This window comes from Plecotus auritus (assembly GCF_963455305.1).
Source record: "Plecotus auritus genome assembly, chromosome: 14".
NCBI lineage: Eukaryota > Metazoa > Chordata > Mammalia > Chiroptera > Vespertilionidae > Plecotus > Plecotus auritus.
In genome coordinates this window covers 15,542,831-15,562,517 of record NC_137780.1, presented here as the reverse complement: position 1 = coordinate 15,562,517, position 19,687 = coordinate 15,542,831, and the positions used below count along the sequence as shown (strand labels likewise).

At 40.0% G+C, this 19,687-nt stretch overlaps 1 protein-coding gene across 2 annotated transcripts; it reads left to right on the top strand.

Annotated features, from left to right (window-relative positions):
- Positions 1-84: 84 nt before the first annotated feature.
- Positions 85-19,677, top strand: TFB2M (transcription factor B2, mitochondrial). Of its 2 annotated transcripts, XM_080650845.1 has the most exons (9): positions 85-572; positions 1,254-1,342; positions 6,880-7,030; positions 7,631-7,779; positions 10,410-10,499; positions 13,506-13,568; positions 15,888-16,051; positions 18,816-18,890; positions 19,635-19,677. In XM_080650845.1, the coding sequence occupies exons 1-9, from the start codon at positions 266-268 to the stop codon at positions 19,660-19,662; spliced, it is 1,116 nt and encodes a 371-aa protein (XP_080506971.1). In that variant the 5' UTR covers positions 85-265; the 3' UTR covers positions 19,663-19,677. The 2 variants fall into 2 exon arrangements, with proteins under 2 accessions (XP_080506971.1, XP_080506970.1); XM_080650844.1 differs by lacking the exon at positions 19,635-19,677 and having other exon boundaries at positions 18,816-19,449.
- The last annotated feature ends 10 nt before the right edge of the window (positions 19,678-19,687 follow it).

Genomic DNA, 19,687 nt, shown 5'->3' with positions numbered 1-19,687 from the left:
GCGGATTGCGGACAACCATAGAGTGCACAGCCTGAAGGTCCGTCTCCTCGTCAGTCCACTCACAGTCCTCCAGCGTCAGCACCTGGCCGGAAGCGGAAGTGAGGGAAGAGCAAGGAGAGGTTGTGCGCTTGCGTGGTTTGTAGTGTTTGCTGCAGCCCGGCCTAGTCAGGTGGTGGGGTGAACCTGCACGTGGGGCTCCCGGAGAGGAGGTGGCTGCTGTTGTAATGACTCTGGGTGACATTGGGACGGACCCTAGAGTTTAAGGATGTGGGCCCCAATGGCGGGGCTCTCTCCTCGGCTGACGCTGTCAGCCTTTTCCGGTGCTGCTCGCCTTTGCCTTTGGAGGTCCGGAGCGGTGAGATGGAAGGACGTCCCGGCGAGGAACCGCCGTGGTTTGTCCGATTTTCGGCCGAAGCTGGCGCCCAGTGAGGGCTTCAAAGATCTGCCCCCCGGGGTATCCAGGAGCCGCTTAGAGTCCAAACGTTACATACTCAGTCCGAACCTGGCCGAGACCATGGTGCCGTTTCTGCTGGAAAACGACGGCTGCGACCTAATCCTGGAAATCAATCCAGGTGAGTCCGTCGTGGACTGTCTTCCCGGATGTTCATCACTTTTGCAAACTTACACTGACCAGCCGCGGGCTGCTGGGTAACACATGGCCCCTTCCATGGGGTCAGTATTAACCATGCTACGGAATGTTTCTGTAGCAATTTGCACGTTCCAAAATGGTTTGATAGAACATGCTCGTCGATTCCACCGTTTCCCCAAGATAGTTGCAATCCCCTTCCCCCCAAAACTTTTATTTTACCCTTCCGTGAATCTAGAGACCATAAGCAGGATGCTGAGAACACTAGACTTATAGACTTCTTAAAAAGTAACTTTTTAAAGCTCCATTTCCTATCATGAGGAATCAATTCCATTTAGGATAGTAAATGGTAGGCTTGAGGCAACCTTTTTGTTTGGCGCCCCCCCCCCCCCACCTTTTTTCTTGAGTGAAACATTGTGATTAGAACGCAGGTTTTGCAGCCTTTGACAGAATGGATTCAAAGCCAAGTCGCACCACTTGCCAATGGTGAGGTTTGGAGCCCAGTGACTGCCTCTGACCCCCAGTCCCCTTACATGTAAGTAAGGAGTGTAACTTTGGGAATGACGTAAGAATTAAACTTAGGTAATACCTGTAAAACGACTACTTTCTTTGATATTGGAAGAAATTGGTTTTTGTAAATAATATTTTCGTTCTGTTAATATTCTAGGTCCTGGAATCCTGACTAGAGCATTACTTCAAAGAGGTGCCAGAGTGATTGCCCTTGAAAGTGACAAAGCTTTTATTCCACATTTGGAGGTAGATTTTTAGTTTCTAAAAATAACATTGTTCAAGCCACTGCCCTTGCAGTAGTTTAGGGAAGTAAACTTAGGCACACAGCTTATTGCTGTAGACTGACTTTTAGGGGCCAGGCCTTACATATGCTGTCATCCCCAGTGACTGGGACCTAGTAAGAGTGATTGTTGAAGAGCTAAAGGGGGCTCTGAGATTGTGTTCTGCTTCTTGCTATGCTGTAGACTGGTTTGGTGACTTTGAACAGAGTGTGTAACTGGTATTTCTAGGCTTGTTTCCTCGTCTTAGACTACACCGTGCTCCTGCTTTCTGTGAGCTTAGAATCTAATTGGAGCGCTAGGATCCAATGAATAGGGCTGTATTAACTCTGGATTTAGAGGTTCAGGGGCAGGACAGACTTGGTATGGTCAGATACAGTTCATGGACTGAAGGCATTACTCAAATGGATTTTCCAGTGAATTCTGTTATGTAGTAGACAGGATTACATAACAGTAACGTGGAAATTTCTTGCATCATTGTCAGCCTGTTTTTTTTTTTTCTTTCTCCCCCTCCTTTACAAATCACTACATTCAGTTTAGAAAACTTACACTTTTCTATGCCAACTTCCTGAAACCATGTAAAATCTAAAAGTGGTAGGATGAAAACAAAAGATTGTGAAATGGCTATCAAATCCAGTTGCTTTATTTATTAATAAAACTATGTGCATTAGATGTTTGTTATTCTACAACATATGGCTTTGAAAATAATTAAGGGTTTTAGCTCGGCTATTTAATTGATTAAAAATCAGAAACACGAAGAGAAAATATGAGTTGTTCAAAGATTCAAGATCATGAAATCTGATTTAGTACACATAGCCATCTGTAATTTCAATTTGAAAATTAAAAATAGGGTAGCTTTATCTTGATTGTTTATAAAAGGCTTACCAGTTTTTGCTCCAGTAAAGGTTTTTACTTTTTTTAAAAAATCGCCAGTTTCTTCTCTCAGCACTAACTTGAGCTCAGCCCCTAACTTATTAACCATCGTTAGGAAGTGAAAAGCCATTCAAATAAAGTTTTGTTCGAGTTTATGTATTTAAATAGAACCTTTGCACAGATGTTAAAGTGGTGCCCTTCGCAGAGAATACTTCTAGGCTCCCAAAGGCTCTCCAGTGTGTTCCTAAAACCTGAAAGGATTTTAAAGGATGATGCTTGCCCTGGCCAGTGTCTCAGTGGTTAGAGTGCCAGTCCCCACACCAAAGGGTTGAGGGTTCGCTTCCCAGTCTAGGGCACATGAGGAGGTAACCAGGCGATGTTGGAGGAAGAAAGGAGGGAGGGAGAGAGGAAAGGAAGGAAGGAAGATGCTTGACTGGAGTTTTATCTAACTTTAAGCTCCTCCCCTTCCCATTTCCCTGATAAAATTCTTGGGACTCCACATTAACAGTGTTTCATATAGGAACAGTTTGCTTTCCTATCTGGATGTCTAGAGACACACATGATACAGATTGTGTGCTATAATAATAAATCATGATATATCGCAGTGGTTCCCAATGTGGGGCACACACCCCACACGGGGGCAATTTGATATTTAAGGTGGGCAATTCTAGAATGAGCTATTATCTGAATTTTTTGCATTTCTTACGGTTCTAGGGGCCTCATCTACAGTATATAAATATATATTGCGACATTTATGCATTTCAGTTCTCTATTATGTTTTGAAACTTTTCTTGCTATTTTTTCATATCACTTCACATTATTATTATTATTTTTAACAATTTCTTAGTGATTTCTTCCTCAGCACTTCAACTGTCCTTTCGTTCTTTTATTTTTCTCTTTCATGGGTGCCTTGTTCTTTGGAAGCTGGTTTAGACCAAGTTCATGGCCTTTTAGGCTTCCTTCATGGGAATAGTTCACCGTTTGAATCATAAGAATTACATGTCACAGGTGGGGCATCAGGATTTTAGAGATGCTTAGGTGGGGTGTGGCCAAAAAAGGGTGGGAACCACTGATATGTCCTGTTTGAATTGTGGAAACTTGGGCTGAAGAGACGTCAGCTTTAGTGGTAAACTGTCTAATTTCAGCAGGGGTAGAGGACAGCCTTTTCAACCAGGTTGAGTCTCACTGCTGCCTTTAAGACCTTTGGGCAAGGAAGGAATTTAAACTGTTTGAACCTTAGTTTTTCCATATACAAATAGAGACATTAATTCCCACCTGGAAAGGATCTTGATGCAGTTTAAATAAGATAAACTAAAGTGCCTAATGGAATGAGCAGTAGAAACTCAAAGGTTATTGGTTTCCCTGTCCTTTTTACTTCCTGTTTTTGAATTCTAAATGCAATCAAGTAGAGTTCTAAGATGTGATTTCACTATTATACACAGTGAAATTATTCTGGAGTTTTGGCTATTTGTGTCTGAATTATTGAATGGTAAATGACAGGTGCTAAACCAAAAATGTATAAAGTTCTAAAGTATATATTATTTTTACATTACCATCAAACCAAAATTTATTAGCTTTCCTTAATTAGATTAAAATATGACTTGTGTAATTTGTGAGATTATTTTATTGTTATATTTAGGATAATTTGTCAGTTTAATTAGGTTTTAAGGTATTCATTATATAAATGCTCTTTTTCATAACACCACACACTTCTGGTTTTCTTCCTTCCCTTTTGGCTTAGTCTCAGCTTCTTTTCCTGTGTACTTGACCCTGGAGATCTCATCGGCATTCCTGGCTTTAATTACCTTCAACAAGCCAAATACAAATTTACATCTTCAATCTGGACCACATCACTGACCTCCCCATTTAGGTCTGCAACTTCCTCACATCTTCACTTGGATCACCTAATAGGCATCTCAAAATTCCGCCCCCCCCCCCCCAAGTTTATTCCTTTCACTAGTCTTTTCCAGGGACCCCCTGAAAATAATCACTGAAATGTACTAGATTTAGAAATTGAATAATACTTATAGGTTGAACTCAAATGCTTAAGAAAAATTAGGTTTTTAATTCATCACTTTAAGTTGCAAATTTATTGAAATCGTGATAAATACCAATAGAAGTTTCTGTGCCTGAGAACCTAAATGGATATCAAAGCACATTGCCCTCTTCTAATTTATTTCTTGTAACTTCAAATTAAGTTTATGGAGTCCTTGCTCTCACGACTAAGTTCTCCAGGCTACTGCAAGGTGAGCAGATCAGGGCAGTCAAAAGATTGAAGTGTGTTGGCTCTCTCCCGGTAGACAAGGAGCTTTCCTTCTAGAGTTGCCTCTGTCTAGAAAAAGTAAATGAAGAATTAAGTGGAAAATGGACAGTGACCTCCACAATGAGCTAAGTTCATTTGGTGAAGGACTAATTAAACTCTTCAAGAAAAAAAGGAATAATACTCTCTTGAATAATCTGCCTTTCACTTTAATATTTTTATTGTTTTTCTCGACTGTGAACATCTTTGCATGACTAGCAGGTGGATCACAGCTCCATGAGGACAGCTGTGGTCTCAGAGTCTTTGCCCTTGTGCTCAAGGCTGCCACTACTAAGGAATTAGCAATTAGTGTGAAGGGGCTTTTCAAAAACTAAGGATGCTATTAAAGTAAAGTAAGAATAAGTAAGAATTTGTTGAAGGTGTTTTTTATTTTATTTGTACTTTCATTATTTTTCAGGCATTAATTCATTTGTATTAACTCTGTTAAATGTTAGGGTATAGTAGTACTGTTTTCTTTACATCTTTATTGAGGTGGTAATATTTCTTATAAGAATTGTTTTTTGAGCCCTGGCTGGTTTGGCTCTGTGGTTAGAGCGTCAGCCCTCGTACTAAAGGGTCCTGGGTTTGATTACGCCAAGGGCACGCACCTCTGTTGCGGGCTCAAAATCCTGGCCCTAGTTGGGGCGTGTGCGGAAGGCAACCAATCAATGTGTCTCACATCAATGTTTCTCTTTCTCTCTGTCTCTCCCCATTTCTTCCACTCTCTAAAAATCAATGGAAAAATATCCTAGAGTGGGAATTAAAAAAAAAAAAAGAAAAGAATTGCTTTTTCAAGTAGGTCTGCATTATTATAAAAATTCATGCACGGGTGCGGTCCCGAGGCCTGGCCGGCAATTGAAGTGTGAGCGTCTGGTGTGGAAGGACAGGTCCCAGCTGACCTCTGGGCCCTGGGCAGCACCTGGGCCCCGGGTCCCTGCGCACCCCCCTTTGCCTGAGTCATTGGCCCCCGCCCAGCTCCCTCAGTACCTGGGAGCCGGGTGGCAGCCCCGCGCCCCCCTGCAGTCGCTGGGGCTGGCAGCACCTCCACTGCCACCTGCTGCCAGCACCACATCGCCAACACCTGCCTTGTTCCGGGCCGCCCCTTGGTGGTCAGCACATGTCATAGTGAGTGGTCAAACTCCTGGTTGGGGGGGCAATTTGCATATTAGGCTTTTATTATATATGATAACTAGAGGCCCGGTGCATGAAATTCGTGCACTTGGAGGGGGGGTCCCCTCAGCCTGGCCTGTACCCTCTCGCAGTCCGGGAGCCCTTGGGGGATGTCTGACTGATGGCTTAGGCCCGCTCCCCAGGGGGAGCGGGCTTAAGCCAGCAGGTGAACATCCTTAGCACTGCCACAGAGGCGGGAGAGGCTCCCGCCACTGCCACTGCGATCGCCAGCCATGAGTCCGGCTCAGGGCTTCTGGCTGAGCGGTGCTCCCCCTGTGGGAGTGCACTGACCACCAGGGGGCAGCTCCTGCATTGAGTGTTTGTCCCCAGTGGTCAGTGCACGTCATAGTGACTGGTAGTTTCATCGTTGGGTCAATTTGCATATTAGCCTTTTATTATCTATACCAATAAAAGGGTGATATGCTAATTAGACTGGGTTGACCAGCCATCTTCCGGATGTCCGAATTCTGGACAAAGCCATGGTGATGGGGGCAGAGGCAGAGGCAGTTAGGGGCGATCAGGCCAGCAGGGGAGAGTAGTTAGGGGCGAGATCAGGCTGGCAGAGGGTTAGGGGTGACCAGGCTGGCAGGGGAGGGCAGATGGGGGCGACCAGGCTGGCAGGGGAGGGCAGTTGTGGGCAACCAGGCCAGCAGGGGAGGGCAGTTGGGGGCGACCAGGCTGGCAGGGGAGGGCAGTTGGGGGTGACCAGGCTGGCAGAGGAGCACAGTTGGGGGCGACCAGGCCAGCAGGGGAGGGCAGTTGGGGGCGACCAGGCTGGCAGGGGCAGGCAGTTGGGGGCAAACTGGCCTGCAGGGGAGGGTAGTTGGGGATGACCAGGCCGGCAGGAGAGGGCAGTTGGGGGCGATTGGGTTGGCAGGGGAGGGCAATTTGGGCAACCAGGCCAGCAGGGGAAGGCAGTTGGGGACATTAGGCAGGCAGGCAGGTGAGTGGTTAGGAGCCAGTGGTCCTGGATTGCGAGAGGGATGTCTGACTGCTGGTTTCGGACATCCCCCGAGGGGTCCCGGAGTGGAGAGGGTGCAGGCTGGGCTGAAGGACACTCCCCCACCTTTCCCCTGTGCATGAATTTCATGCACTGGGCCTCTAGTATAGGATAATATTGCATAACACTGAAATATTAACATTTTATCTCCGTTTCTCCCTAGTCCCTAGGAAAAAAGCTGGGTGGGAAACTACATGTGCTCCACTGTGACTTCTTCAAACTGGATCCTAGGAGTTTTGGAGTAATAAAACCTGTTGTGAATTCAAAGTTGCTTTTTCAAAAATTTGGAATAGAAACACTTCCTTGGTCAGAAGGTAATTGTTATAATTTACTAAAACAAATACCTTATAATTGGCCAGCTATCTCTAGCAGTGCACCTGCTTTGTTGATGAGATTTATATGCAATATGTACTGTACAATTTATGCTCAGATGCTCTTAAGCTGAGTTTTAAAAAATCCTCATCTGAAGACATTTTTCTATTGATTTTTTTTTTTTAGAGAGAGTGGAAGAGAGAGGGAAAGACGAGAGAAATATCAATGTGAGAAACATATCGATTAGTTGCCTCCTGCATGCACCCTGACCAGGGCCCGGGCCTGGGAGCAGCCTGCAACTGAGGTACATGCCCTTGACTGGAATCGAACCTGGGACCTTTGGGTTTGCAGGCTGACGCTCTAACACTGAGCCAAACAGGCTAAGACTCTTAAGTTGACTATTGCTTTCCCATCACCTAGACGCAAGTAATCTGAGCAGTTGTGCCAAGGCCAAGTTCCATATCATGGAAACATGTTGAGGCTTAGTTTTAATTGAAATAAAATTTATATAGTTTGTTAACTTGGTTTGACTCAATAAATTATAGTCACAGGAAAAAAGTGTTAAGAATTTATTCAAATATTTTTGCTTGTATACTTAACAGGTATCCCTTTGAAAGTCGTTGGAATCTTCCCAACTAAAAATGAGAAAAAGATGATTTGGAAAGTTTTACATGACATATATTCCTGTACTTCTATATATAGATATGGACGAGTACAACTATTTTTTTTTTTTAATGAACTGGAATCCCGGGTAGGTTTCTAACAAGTACTTGACTAGTATTTTATTTTAAAAGAGTTCTGTAATTTTTCTCTAGTCTTAATCTGTGTGATTTTATTTGGGGCTCATGACAAATTTTACCATTTTAACTATTTTTTAAGTGTGCAGTTCAGTGGCATTAAGTACATTTACATTGTGGTACACCTGTTACCGCCACCTATGTCTTCTCAGAACTTGTTCATCATTCCATATTGGAACTCTGTGTCATTAAACGCCAGCTCCACATTTTCCCCTCCTGTGAGCCCCAGCCATCATTCTACATTGTCTCTATGAATTTGACTATTCTAGTTACCTCATATAGTTGGGATTATACAATATTTCACTTTTTGTCTGAATTATTTCACTTAGTAATGTCTTTAAGGTTCATTCAAGTTGTAGCATGTGTTGGAATTTCATTCATTTTTAAGACTGAAAAATATTCCATTGTGTGTGTGTATATAAACATCTTTTGTTTATCCATTCATCTATCAGTGGACACTTGGGTTGCTTCCACTTTTTGGATACTGTGAATAATGCTGCAGTGAACATCGGTGTGCAAATATCTCTGAGTCCCTGCTTTCGATTATTTTGGCTATATATTGAGAAGTGAAATTGCTGAATCATATGCTAATTCTATTTTTAATTTTTTGAGGAGCCACCATACTGTTTGTCATAGTGGCTGCCCTATTTTATACACCATCAGCAATGCACAGGTGTTCTAATTTCTCCATATTTCAGCCCTTGTTGTTTTCTAGGTTTTTTTTTTTGTGTGTGTGTTTTTTTAATAATACCCATCGTAATGATTTAAAGTGGTATTTCATTGATGTTTTGAATTTCCATTTTCCTAAATGATTAGTGATGATGAGCATCTTTTTTTTGTGGTTACAGATAATTTGTATTTGGAGGAATTATCAGGTTGTCTATTTTTTGGTTATTGAGTTTCAGGGGTACTTATATACTCTTGATATTAATCCCTTCTACGGTATGTGATTTGCAAATATTTTCTCCTGTTTTATGGGATGCCTTTTTACATTGTTATGGTATCTTTTGATTGAGTGCCAAAGTTTATAATTTTGATGATGTCCAATTTGTCTTTTATTGTTGTTGTTGCCTTTGCCTTGGTGTCATATCTTGTTGCCAAATCTAATGTCATGAAGCTTTCCCCTATGTTTTCTTCTAAGAGTTTTATAGTTTTAGCTCTTATGTTCAGGTCTTTGATCTATTTTGAATTACCCTTTTTATATGATTTTAGGTAAGGGTCCAGCTTCATTCTTTTTCATAAGAAAATGCAATTTTCTCAGCACCTTTGTTGAAAGACTGACCTTTGCCCATTGGTACCCTTGTCGAAAATCACTTGACCATATGCATGAGTCTATTTCTGGTCTATTTTATTCCATTGTTCTATATGTTGGTCTTTATGCCAGTACCACACTGTTTTGATTACTGTAACTTTGTAGTAAGTTTTGAAATCAGGAATTGTGAGTCCTCTCGGTTTTTTCTTTTTAGAGATTGTTTAGGCCATTTGGGGTCTCAAGAGATTCCATATAAATTTTAGGGTGAATTTTTAATTTCTGCAAAAACACATCTTTGGGATTTTGATAGGGATTGCATTCAGTCTGTTGATTACTTTTGTGGTATTGCTATCTTAAGAATATCGTCTTTCAAGCCATTAACACAGGATGTCTTTTTATTTGTGTGTGTTTTTTAAAATGTTTTCAGCAATGTTTTGTAGTTTTCAGTGTAAGTGGAATTGTTTTCTTAATTTCCTTTTCAAATTGTTCATTGTTAGTGTATTGTATATTGCTGATTTTTGTGTGTTGATTTTGTATCCTGCAACTTTGCCAAATTCCTTTATTCTAACAGTTTTTGTGTGTGGAATTTTTACGGTTGTAGACTCTACTTTTAATTCACTGATACAGAAGGTCCTCTGAAGTCCTTGATGTTGCCTTGATAATAATGTTTTTCTGCCCAGAATGCCTCCTATTATTAATCTTTTAATCCACTGTAACGGGTGATATTTATTTGTATGGAACAGAGCTGTGGTTAGGATAGTGGGGCAAGAAATGAAGGGATGATTTATTGACCACTGACTATCTGTGGAGGAGAGTAGGGATCAGGGAGAGCAGGGGGTCTCAGGACCTTGAAGCTGTACATATAGTGTACAGGAAAGGATGAAAGGAGGAGAAATAGGAAATGCCTTTTCAGTTTCCATTTTGTGGCTATAATGTCCTAATGCTTCTTTTACCATGGATCTTTTCACAGAAGGTTTCCTCTCTGAGGTATCTTTCAAATGTCAATCTAAACAATCTTGACTCAAAATTTAATAGTCCACCTGGCACATATTTCTAACATACCTGTCCTTCTCCACAAAACATTTTTGTTTATTTTTTCTTTAATGAGATTTTGCAATCTCCATTGTGTTCTATTTTAAGTGTCCAAGATGACATAGTTCAATATGAAAATTCAAAAGGCCTTTCTCTTCTTTGAAATGGTTACAGTTAAGATTTTATGTTCTATTTTTCTTTAATTTCTAGAAACTATCAAGGTATTACTGTTAATACAACATTTGGTTTTGATTGATTGTAGTTTTGTATAACAAATACCTTCTATTTCCCTCCTCCTAGAGGATGATGGCGAACCCCCTGAACCCTAACCTGTACTACGCATTAAGTGTGCTCTGGCAAGTAGCTTATGATGTGAAGCTTCTGCATATGGTGAGTAGAGCCCTTGTAAATTTCAACAGGCGGGAAAACAACAGGACACTAATAAAAAAATTTCAACAGGGAGCTTGATTGTTTTCAGAGAGCTTACATGTTAGTGAACAGTGAATGGAGAAAAATTCAAGATTACTTTTATTATTTTTTCCAACTGTGGAATATATATTTCTCTTTTTTAGTATGTTTTTATTGATTTTTAGAAAGAGAGGAAGGGAGAGGGATAGAAACATTGATCAGAGAAACATCATTGATTGGCTGCCTCTTGCATGCCCCCTACTGGGGATCGAACCCGCAACCCAGGCATGTGCCCTGACCGGGAATTGAACCAGTGACTTTTTAGTTCATAGGTTGATGCTCAAGCACTGATGCTTAACCGGCCGGGCTGTGGAAGATACTTTGTCCTGTTGTTTTTGTCAAAAATATTTTTCTTTGATTATAAAAATAATGTATGTTCATTTTAAGACTGTAAGACATGTAAAAGAACAAAAGAGAAGAATAAAACAAAATCACAGTTCTACCATCCAGGGGTCACTATTGTTGACATTTGTGGCATATTTTTACTCTCTTATTTTTTCTATGATTTGTTTTCTTTATATAATGAAGATTATATTATTTTGTATCTTGTTTTTTTTCCACTTAGTAGCAAATACTTAATTATAAGTTTTTTCCCTTGTCACTGAACTTTTTAAGTTTTTAATGGCTACTGTGACACTTCATAGAGCATCCCTGCCCACCTTGTTTTTTTAGTTTATTTCCTTAGGCAAAATCAGAGTTGTATAATGTGAGCCACACATGCAATTTTACATTTTTTAGTTGCCACATTATAACAAGTAAAAAAGAAACAGGTAAATAATTTAAATATTTTATTTAACCTCAATTCAAAATATCATTTTAGTGTGTAATCAATATTTTAGAATTTTTATTACATAATCTACATTGTGTGTGTGTGTGTGTGTGTGTGTGTGTGTGTGTGTATGTGCGTGCGTGCGCGTGTGTATTAGGCCTTTGAAATCCAGTGTGTATTTTATAGCATCTCAATTCAAACTGGACTCATTCTAAGTGTTCAATGGCCCTTGTGGCTAGTGGCTACCATATTTAATAGTTGGAGCCTAGAGTGTAAGAAAAATTAATAAATGCTATTTCTTTCACACCATAATGTGCACGTTTTTTATGTTAGTAGATAGGGTGTAGAACCAGACATTTTATATGGTAGGTGTTTACATATTTTATGAGCCCTCGTTCTTCCAAGGACTTAGTGGTTTAACCTTTACATTTTGCAGCGTGTCTTGGTGGAGTCCCTTCATTGATTTTGCCCAGGAAGACATGAAGCCCTTTAATGTGCACACTTAGTTGTTAGAAGGTTATTTCGTTTGATTTTAGCTTTGGTTCCAATTCTGTTTTTTTCCTCCAAAGCATCTGGGATTCTTAGGTTGCATCTCTGTTCCTTGTCTTTTGTGTCGGTCATGCTCTCACCGTTTTTCTATATTTCCAGAAACCTCTTCACGTTTAGCCTCCACTGCACTGACCCTGCTTTCTACCTGCACTGTATGTTGTCATCTTGGTATGGAGTTCTTGGTTTCTCTAAAGTCTTTCTTACCCCGAGTGTCTCCTTTCATTCTGTGGGCTTTTCCTCGCAGCCGCTTCTGTCCTTGTGGCTTTCCACTAGTTTCTTCATCAAGGCTCCCTGAAGACGTTAGCGTTCAGGATATTTTCTTTTCTTGTTCTGCAGTATCTGTTTTCAGAGGCCCTAGGGAGAGTTTTGCCATTTAGTAACCTCCAGGAAAAGAGGTCTTTGTGAACCCAGCACTTCAAACATTTGTCCATTGTATATCGACAACTGGAGGGCCAGTTGTGGAACTCAGTTCCCAGGCTCTTTCAGGTTTCCTCTCCTGTGGCTTGGTAGATGGGGGTGCGGTCTTCTCTGTACCCAGTGCTATGAATAAGCCTGAGTGGGGGGAACTGCGGGACCCACTGCACGCTGCGGCTGCTCTGCCTTCCTCCACTTAGTGACATTCCTGGAACTACTAGAATTTTACAGATGAGCAACAATTGAATTTTCGTTCCACTTGAGTTGCCACTTTTTAGACAACACCCTTTCAAATCAGTATTGTAAGTTTTAGTCTTTAAGTCTTTGTCAGATCCTGTTTTAAACCACTCTTATTTTGGAATTTAATCTGTGTGTATATATATCTTTTTATAATAAATTTTTGGTTGGGTCATCTTTTAAAATTATTTCACATACAAATTTGTACATACAAAAGTTAGATACAAAAAAGTAATGATCTTTTTTCAATTGACGGAAGTATCTTGTGTATTTCCTAACATGTTCCAACATATTCAGATGGGTTTGAATAAGGGGCTTCTCCACTAAGGTAGAACAAAAATATCCTTAATATGACCTGATAACACCTAAACTGATTGTAACTCTAATATCGAAATGTTGGTTATTAAAAATTATAAGTTGAGAACCTATTTATGTAATAATATTAAGGGTAATTTTCTTTTGTCTAAATAAGTTATAGAGTTACCAATGTTGGGAATGACCTTTGATTTTCCTTTTTCTTTTTTTAAAATATCTTTATTTTATTATGCTTTTTTTCTTATTGATTTTAGAGAGAGGGAGGATGGGAGAGAGAAAGAGAAACATTGATATGAGAGAGAAACATTAATCGGTTGCCTCTGGCACATGCCCCAACTGGGGATCAAACCTGCAACCTGGGATATGTGCCCTGGGGAATGGAACGTGCCACCTTGTCATGTACAGTGTGGACCACACTCTGACCAACCAAGCCACATCAGCCAGGACTGATTCTCCTTTTCTTTATCCAAAAAAAGGGAGAGAGGCATGTGAATTAACTGTTACATGTTTTTCTTTAAACCAATTAGTTTGGTGATTAGGGTTTATTCTGTTGTTTAGGAAAAACATTTCCAAAGGCAGCAATAATTTGAGGCACTTTGACCAAAGAGCACTAAAAGAAATGTTTTCGTTTAACTTCCCTCCAGGAACCTTGGTCATCATTTGACATATGCAGTCAAAGTGGGCAGCGGGAAAAGCCACAGTGTAAGGTAAGAATAAATGAATACCTTTCCCCCTTCCCTCTAAGTGGAACATCCTTGGTTTTCGTTAAGATTATCTGGTACTCTGTATTTATTTAAGTTTTAGAATATCTAGAAATGTTCTTTACACATATCTTGTTGCTTTTAATAAGTTTAAATTACTTTGGAAGAGATTTGCATTTCTCAGCTATTTATACAAAGGATGCTAGCATGGTAATAGACTTACGCAGAATCTGACTTCCACTTTCATCTCTTTTGAAATGAAGATACATCTCAAATTTGGAAAATGTAATCATTTTACTATTCATCTAATTTGGTAAACTAAAAACAAAATTTTATACTTTATTAATTAATCAGAAATTTGTAATATTGCTCCTTGTAATGGTTGCATTAACCAACAGGTACATCTGTTTCTTACCCAGGAGGTGGCCTTTTATTATATTAGTTTTTTCCCCTTTCTAAAGAACCAAAGTGATGATGTTATAAAGCGATCTTCCATTTACTTTATATCAAGACGAGAGGCCTGGTGCATGAAATTCGTGCATGGGGGGTGCGGAAGGGGGATGTCCCTCAGCCCAGACTTCACCCTCTCCAATCTGGGACCCCTTGAGGGATGTCCGACTGCCCGTTTAGGCCCGATCCCAGTCGGACATCCCTCTCACAATCCAGGCCCGCTGGCTCCCAACCGCTCGCCTGTCTGATTGCCCCTAACCTCTTTTGCCTGCCAGCCTAATCACCCCTAACCACTCCCCTGCCAACCTGATCGATGCCTAAGTGCTCCCCTGCCAGCCCGATTGCCCCTAACTGCCCTCCCCTGCAGGCCTGGTTGCTCCCAACTGCCCTCCCTTGCCAGTCTGGTCGCCCCTAATTGCCCTCCATTTCAGGCCTGGTCCCCCTAACTGTTCTCCCCTGCAGGCCTGGTTGCCCCCAACTGCCCTCCCTTGCCAGTCTGGTCGCCCCTAACTGCCCTCCATTTCAGGCCTGGTCCCCCTAACTGTTCTCCCCTGCAGGCCTGGTCGCCCCCAACTGCCCTCCCCTGCAGGCCTGGTTGCCCCCAACTGCCCTTTCCTGCCATCCTGGTCGCCCCCAACTGCCCTCCTCTGCAGGCCTGGTCGCCGCTAACTGTCCTCCCCTGCAGCCTCATGGCCCCCAACTGCCCTCCCCTGCAGGCCTGGTCTCCCCTAACTGCCTTCCCCTACCGGCCTGGTTGCCCCTAACTGCTCTCCCCTGCAGGCTTGATAGCCCCCAACTGCCCTCCCTTGCAGGCCTGGTCCCTCCCGACTGCCCTCCCCTGCTGGCCTGATCACTCACAACTGCCCTCTCCTGCTGGCCATCTTGTGTCCACATTGGGGCGGCCATGTTGTGTGTTGGAGTGTTGGTCAATTTGCATATTACCTCTTTATTATATAGGATATATAAAATAAATAAGTGTTCACTACCTAATATATAATGGATTTCCTAAAGAAATACAAGGCTCCTTCTGAGGTATAATCTTAGGGGGAAAAATGTGTCTTAAACCTACATTAAGTCATATATCGTTTTCATTTTAATCAGTGTAATATTGTATACTGGGGCAGGTTGGCAAACTTTTCCTGTAAAGGGCCAGTTGGTAAAATTTTATGCTTTTAAGCCACATATAATCTCTGTCATGTGTTCTTTGTTTTTTGCCTTTTAAAAAAAATACACCATCCTTTGCAAATGTGAAAGCCATTTTTAGCTCCAGATTATACAAAAAGAGGCAGGCTGTGGACCACAGTTTGCTAATCCCATATTTTAAAAAAGTATCCAATTAAAAATTATATGTCAGTATTGTTTTATTCTTAGGATCTGGTGTTGTGCTTCAAATACAGAAGAGACTCACTACATGTTTGGGATTGATTTTACCCTATTTACAAGTTAATAATCTATTACTCTTTATGAATGGTGGCCAAAGACACAGACTCCTGGATTAGACAAAGGATTTCATTTGCTCCCAGTCCCACGGGGGGTGTGAGGTGGCATGGTTGGATGGTGTGCATGCAGAGGGTTTGTATTGCAGCTGAGGAACAACATAGAGCTGAGGGAACCCACCTGTTTTGTGGCAAACATTAAGCAAGCCTGCTTTTGTCCCGGAGAGAGCTGTTCCTCATCCCTCACAGTGACTCACTGCAGACAACCTTGAGAACTGGCCCAGGGAAAGAGCGCTTCGGGCCTTGCCTTCTTGGCAAAGCTGCTAAGAATTGTTCAAGTGGGACATTTAGGGTCTGTGGCAATTGAATGAGTAAGTGAACAATGTCTTGCTCTGGCAATATTTTATAACTAACACAATTTATTTTGCCTCCTTTCCAGGAATCATCAGAACAGCAAATACAACAAAACCTGTGTCTTATTCAATTGACTCCTCATAAAGATTTATTTTCACAACATTTAACATCTGTTAACTATGATGTATTTTTTCACATGACAAAGCAGTGTTTTTTGAAGCGCCATGGCAAGCTAATCGACCACTTAACGTAAGTAAGAAGAATAAAAGCAAGTGTGAAAGTAGCAATTTAATGTGAGAATTATACTTTCATGCTAGAGGTCCAATTTTTATATTTTGTGTATCTTGATTAACAGTGAGGTACCATGTTTTCACTCATCTGTTTCTCCAAAATACTTCCTCCTGCCTGGCACACATTTTGAGAAAAGTATAATTATATTTTTCATGAAATCTCCTGAGTTAATTTTTTCCTTCTAGGATTAACCTTCATGAAGAAGTAGCTGCTTGCCACTGGCTGGGATGGAGAAAGTTGGCATGATTGATGGCACACCCACCATCTTCCTTGGCATTGCCTTTTTTTTTTTTAATATACTTTTATTGATTTCAGAGAAGAAGGGAGAAGGAGATAGAGATAGAAACATCAATGATGAGAAAGATCATTGATTGGCTGCCTTCTGCATGCCCCCTACTGGGGATCGAGCGCACAACCTGGGCATGTGCCCTTGACTGGAATCGAACCTGGGACCCTTCAGTCCACAGTCTGATGCTCTGTCCACTGAGCCAAACCAGCTGGGGCTACATTGCCTGTTCTTACTGGTCCTGTTTCCTAACCAGAATAGGGATGGAACATTGTACCACCCTGATTTCTCTGCCCTGAACCAAAATTTTTGTTTCTACATAAAGCTTGGTAAAAAGTTATCTCATTTGTATCCACATTAAGTATAATTTTTATATAGGGCTGAAGTGTACAGTTTTGTGAGTTATGCATTACATTTTGTAACTAGCAGCCCATATTCATTTCAGAGTATTGTCAGGATGAGCAAATGTTAATAATCGTTTAAATTAATTTGATCACAAATACAAAAACAATTAATTTGATCATCATTAAATATGTAACTGAATAAGCTGTTAGTTGAACAAAATTTATGTAAAAATAAACATTAAAAATGGCAATTCACCAGTGAAAATAATCCACTATTTTTTTATCTTGACCTCTTCTGGTAATGGTTGTTTGGGGGGGATGGAGGGATAGGATGGAAGGGGATCAATGGGGAACAAATGGGGGACAACTATAATACTTTCAACAATAAAGATAAAAATTAATAAAGTCAATCATTTAGCCACACTCACCAAATATATATACTAGAGGCCCAATGCACGAGTTTCATGCAAGGAGCTTGGCCCTCGCAGCCGTGGCGGCTTGCCTCAGCCCTCGCAGCCCTGGCTTCGTCCGGAAGGTTATCCGGCTGTCCGGTCTAATTAGCATATTATGCTTTTATTTTATATATATATATATATATATATATATATATATATATATATGCACATATATATATATTTACATATATATATATACATTTACATATATATATATATATATATATGAAATTAAGGAACAAATATGGTAAACTGTGGTGCTAAATGTTCAAAATTCCCTTTGAGGTCTCTGTGAATTGAAAGCATATTTCCATCTGTGATGAGGATTCCATTCAAAATGAAAAAGTATTGAAAATATTTTCTGCCAAAATATTTTATTGCAGTTGGTTACCTCTTATTGTCAGAGATTCATTGATGGTTTCTTGATAGGCTACTACATAAGGCAGTTTTCTGCTTTGTATTCACCAGTAATCTATATATATATAAAAGGCTAATATGCTAATTTTCCATCTGTGTAATGATGTCACGTACCAACACCTGGCTTCCTCTCCATAGCAACGACTAGCCTCCCTGCATTTTTCTTCAGCCCAGGAACCCAACTTGCTTTATAGCCAGGTGGAAACATTTCACACTTTAACCACATGTCTGTGAAGTGTTTTCCCATGCCTCATCTCACTTGATCCTCACAGAATTCCTGGAGTAGGTAGATAGGAGACTCGGTGGAATCCTATTTTCTTTTCATTAGCTGGAAAACGGAGATTTAGAAAGTTGAGAAACTTGACCCGACTGAAAAGAAGTAAGAAATGGTGGACCTTGAAAAGGACTTCAGGTTTTCGCAGTGCACAGAATATAGTCAAACACTGCTGCAGTTCAATATTTTACCCTTTGTTCTCCCTGCGTGATCTACAATAATAATCTGCTTTGTGTTGATGTTTACTGCTGTGTTGCTGACAATTACCTGAAAGAGAAGTTGGGGTGCTTCACTGCCTCACCCAGCTGGAAAAAGTTTAGCTAAATCAGAAAGCACGTCTAATTAAGCAAGTTTATTCTATATCTATAAAAGACTACGTTGACTTGCGTATGCCTGATACATATAAAGCTCTTGCTGGTGCCAATCACAGACGTGTTTCCATCTGTCATTGTTGATTGTGAATTTGGTTGACACTTCTATAGAGAAAGGGCAAATAGCGATATTAAAATATTTCTTCTAATTCTAGTTAATTTTCTTTCAATGTGCATGAATTCGTGCACCAGGCCACTAGTTGTTACATAAAAATGTGAAAGGTTATTCCCTTTGAAACTGCCAGACAGCAGAGTTTTTACATGAAGCTAAATGGAGTTGAAAATATTTTTGCAAAGCAAGTTAAAGGATAAAAGAGGTAGAAAAGGATTTTTTAAATGTTAAACTAGAATTTTGTGTAGGAATTGATTAGAACAGGTTAACACCCATATCTGCCATGAAACTTTAGGAATAAACATAGTTAAAGCTATATATTATATGCAAGCTCTTAAACTAAATAAGATTAATTACATACAATAAGATAGACATTTTAAATTGGGCTTGGAAGCCACTTCTGTATTAACTGACAGTTGTTATGAGAAAGATTTAACAATTTACTTTGAATTTTTTTTTGCAGTTCATTGAGTCCAATTGATGCAATGGACATATTGAAGGAAATAAGACAAGATAAAAGAATAAAAATAATAGACATGTATCCTTCAGACTTTAAATGCCTTTTTGAAACTATAGAATGTTCCAAAGATCACACCTGTAAGTGGCTATATGATGACTTCATGGAAGATGTAATCGTATAGGAAACTGGACTGCCAAGACAGTAGCGGAGCCGTTTATTTTATTTGGAAATTATAAAACAATTGAAAAAGAACTAAGTTTTTAAAGCTCACAGTGTTTCAACAGAAGGTAACTATTGCTTTTCACAAACAAGGCAGATAATTTCTTCTGAAGTTGATACCATTAGTACATTGGATAAAACAATGGCTGCTATTTTATTTACAACTGAATAAAATGAAAACTTCACTCAATTGTGGATTTGATCAGCTTAGATTTGTTTTAAATTCCTATCTACTGTCAACATACTGGTAGTTGTATGGAATTACCAGATGAAATTTACTTTTAAAAATCCTGTTAGTCAAATACTTACATTGCATTACTTTAAATATTCCACTTTCACTGTTGATTTTTGCATCCTCCGGGGGGGCAAAGTGTTCATTTTTAAAATGAGAAAGTAAATTAAACTGATTTAAATAGTTTGTTTTACTTTTCAGTTTGTTGAGAGGATTAACAAATACTGTGCAATTACATTAATTTTAAAATGGCTTACAGTTTTTAGAAATTAAAATATTTTAAATAAGATTTTGTGTTTTTTTTTTTTTTTTTTTTTTTGGTTGTTTCAAATGAAACAAAGTTGACCCTAACTTATTCACTTTAAATTCAGTCATGTATGGTCAATGTACATTCAATAAATAATTCAGAATGTTATTAAACGTC

What these genes read in the sequence shown, in the direction of transcription:
- TFB2M (XM_080650844.1), top strand. Translation starts at nt 266, where the DNA reads ATGTGGGCCCCAATGGCGGGGCTCTCTCCTCGGCTGACGCTGTCAGCC. An exon ending in AATCCTGGAAATCAATCCAG is followed by an intron (nt 573 to 1,253) that starts GTGAGTCCGTCG and finishes TTAATATTCTAG; the next exon opens with GTCCTGGAATCCTGACTAGA. An exon ending in AAGCTAATCGACCACTTAAC is followed by an intron (nt 16,052 to 18,815) that starts GTAAGTAAGAAG and finishes TTTTTTTTGCAG; the next exon opens with TTCATTGAGTCCAATTGATG.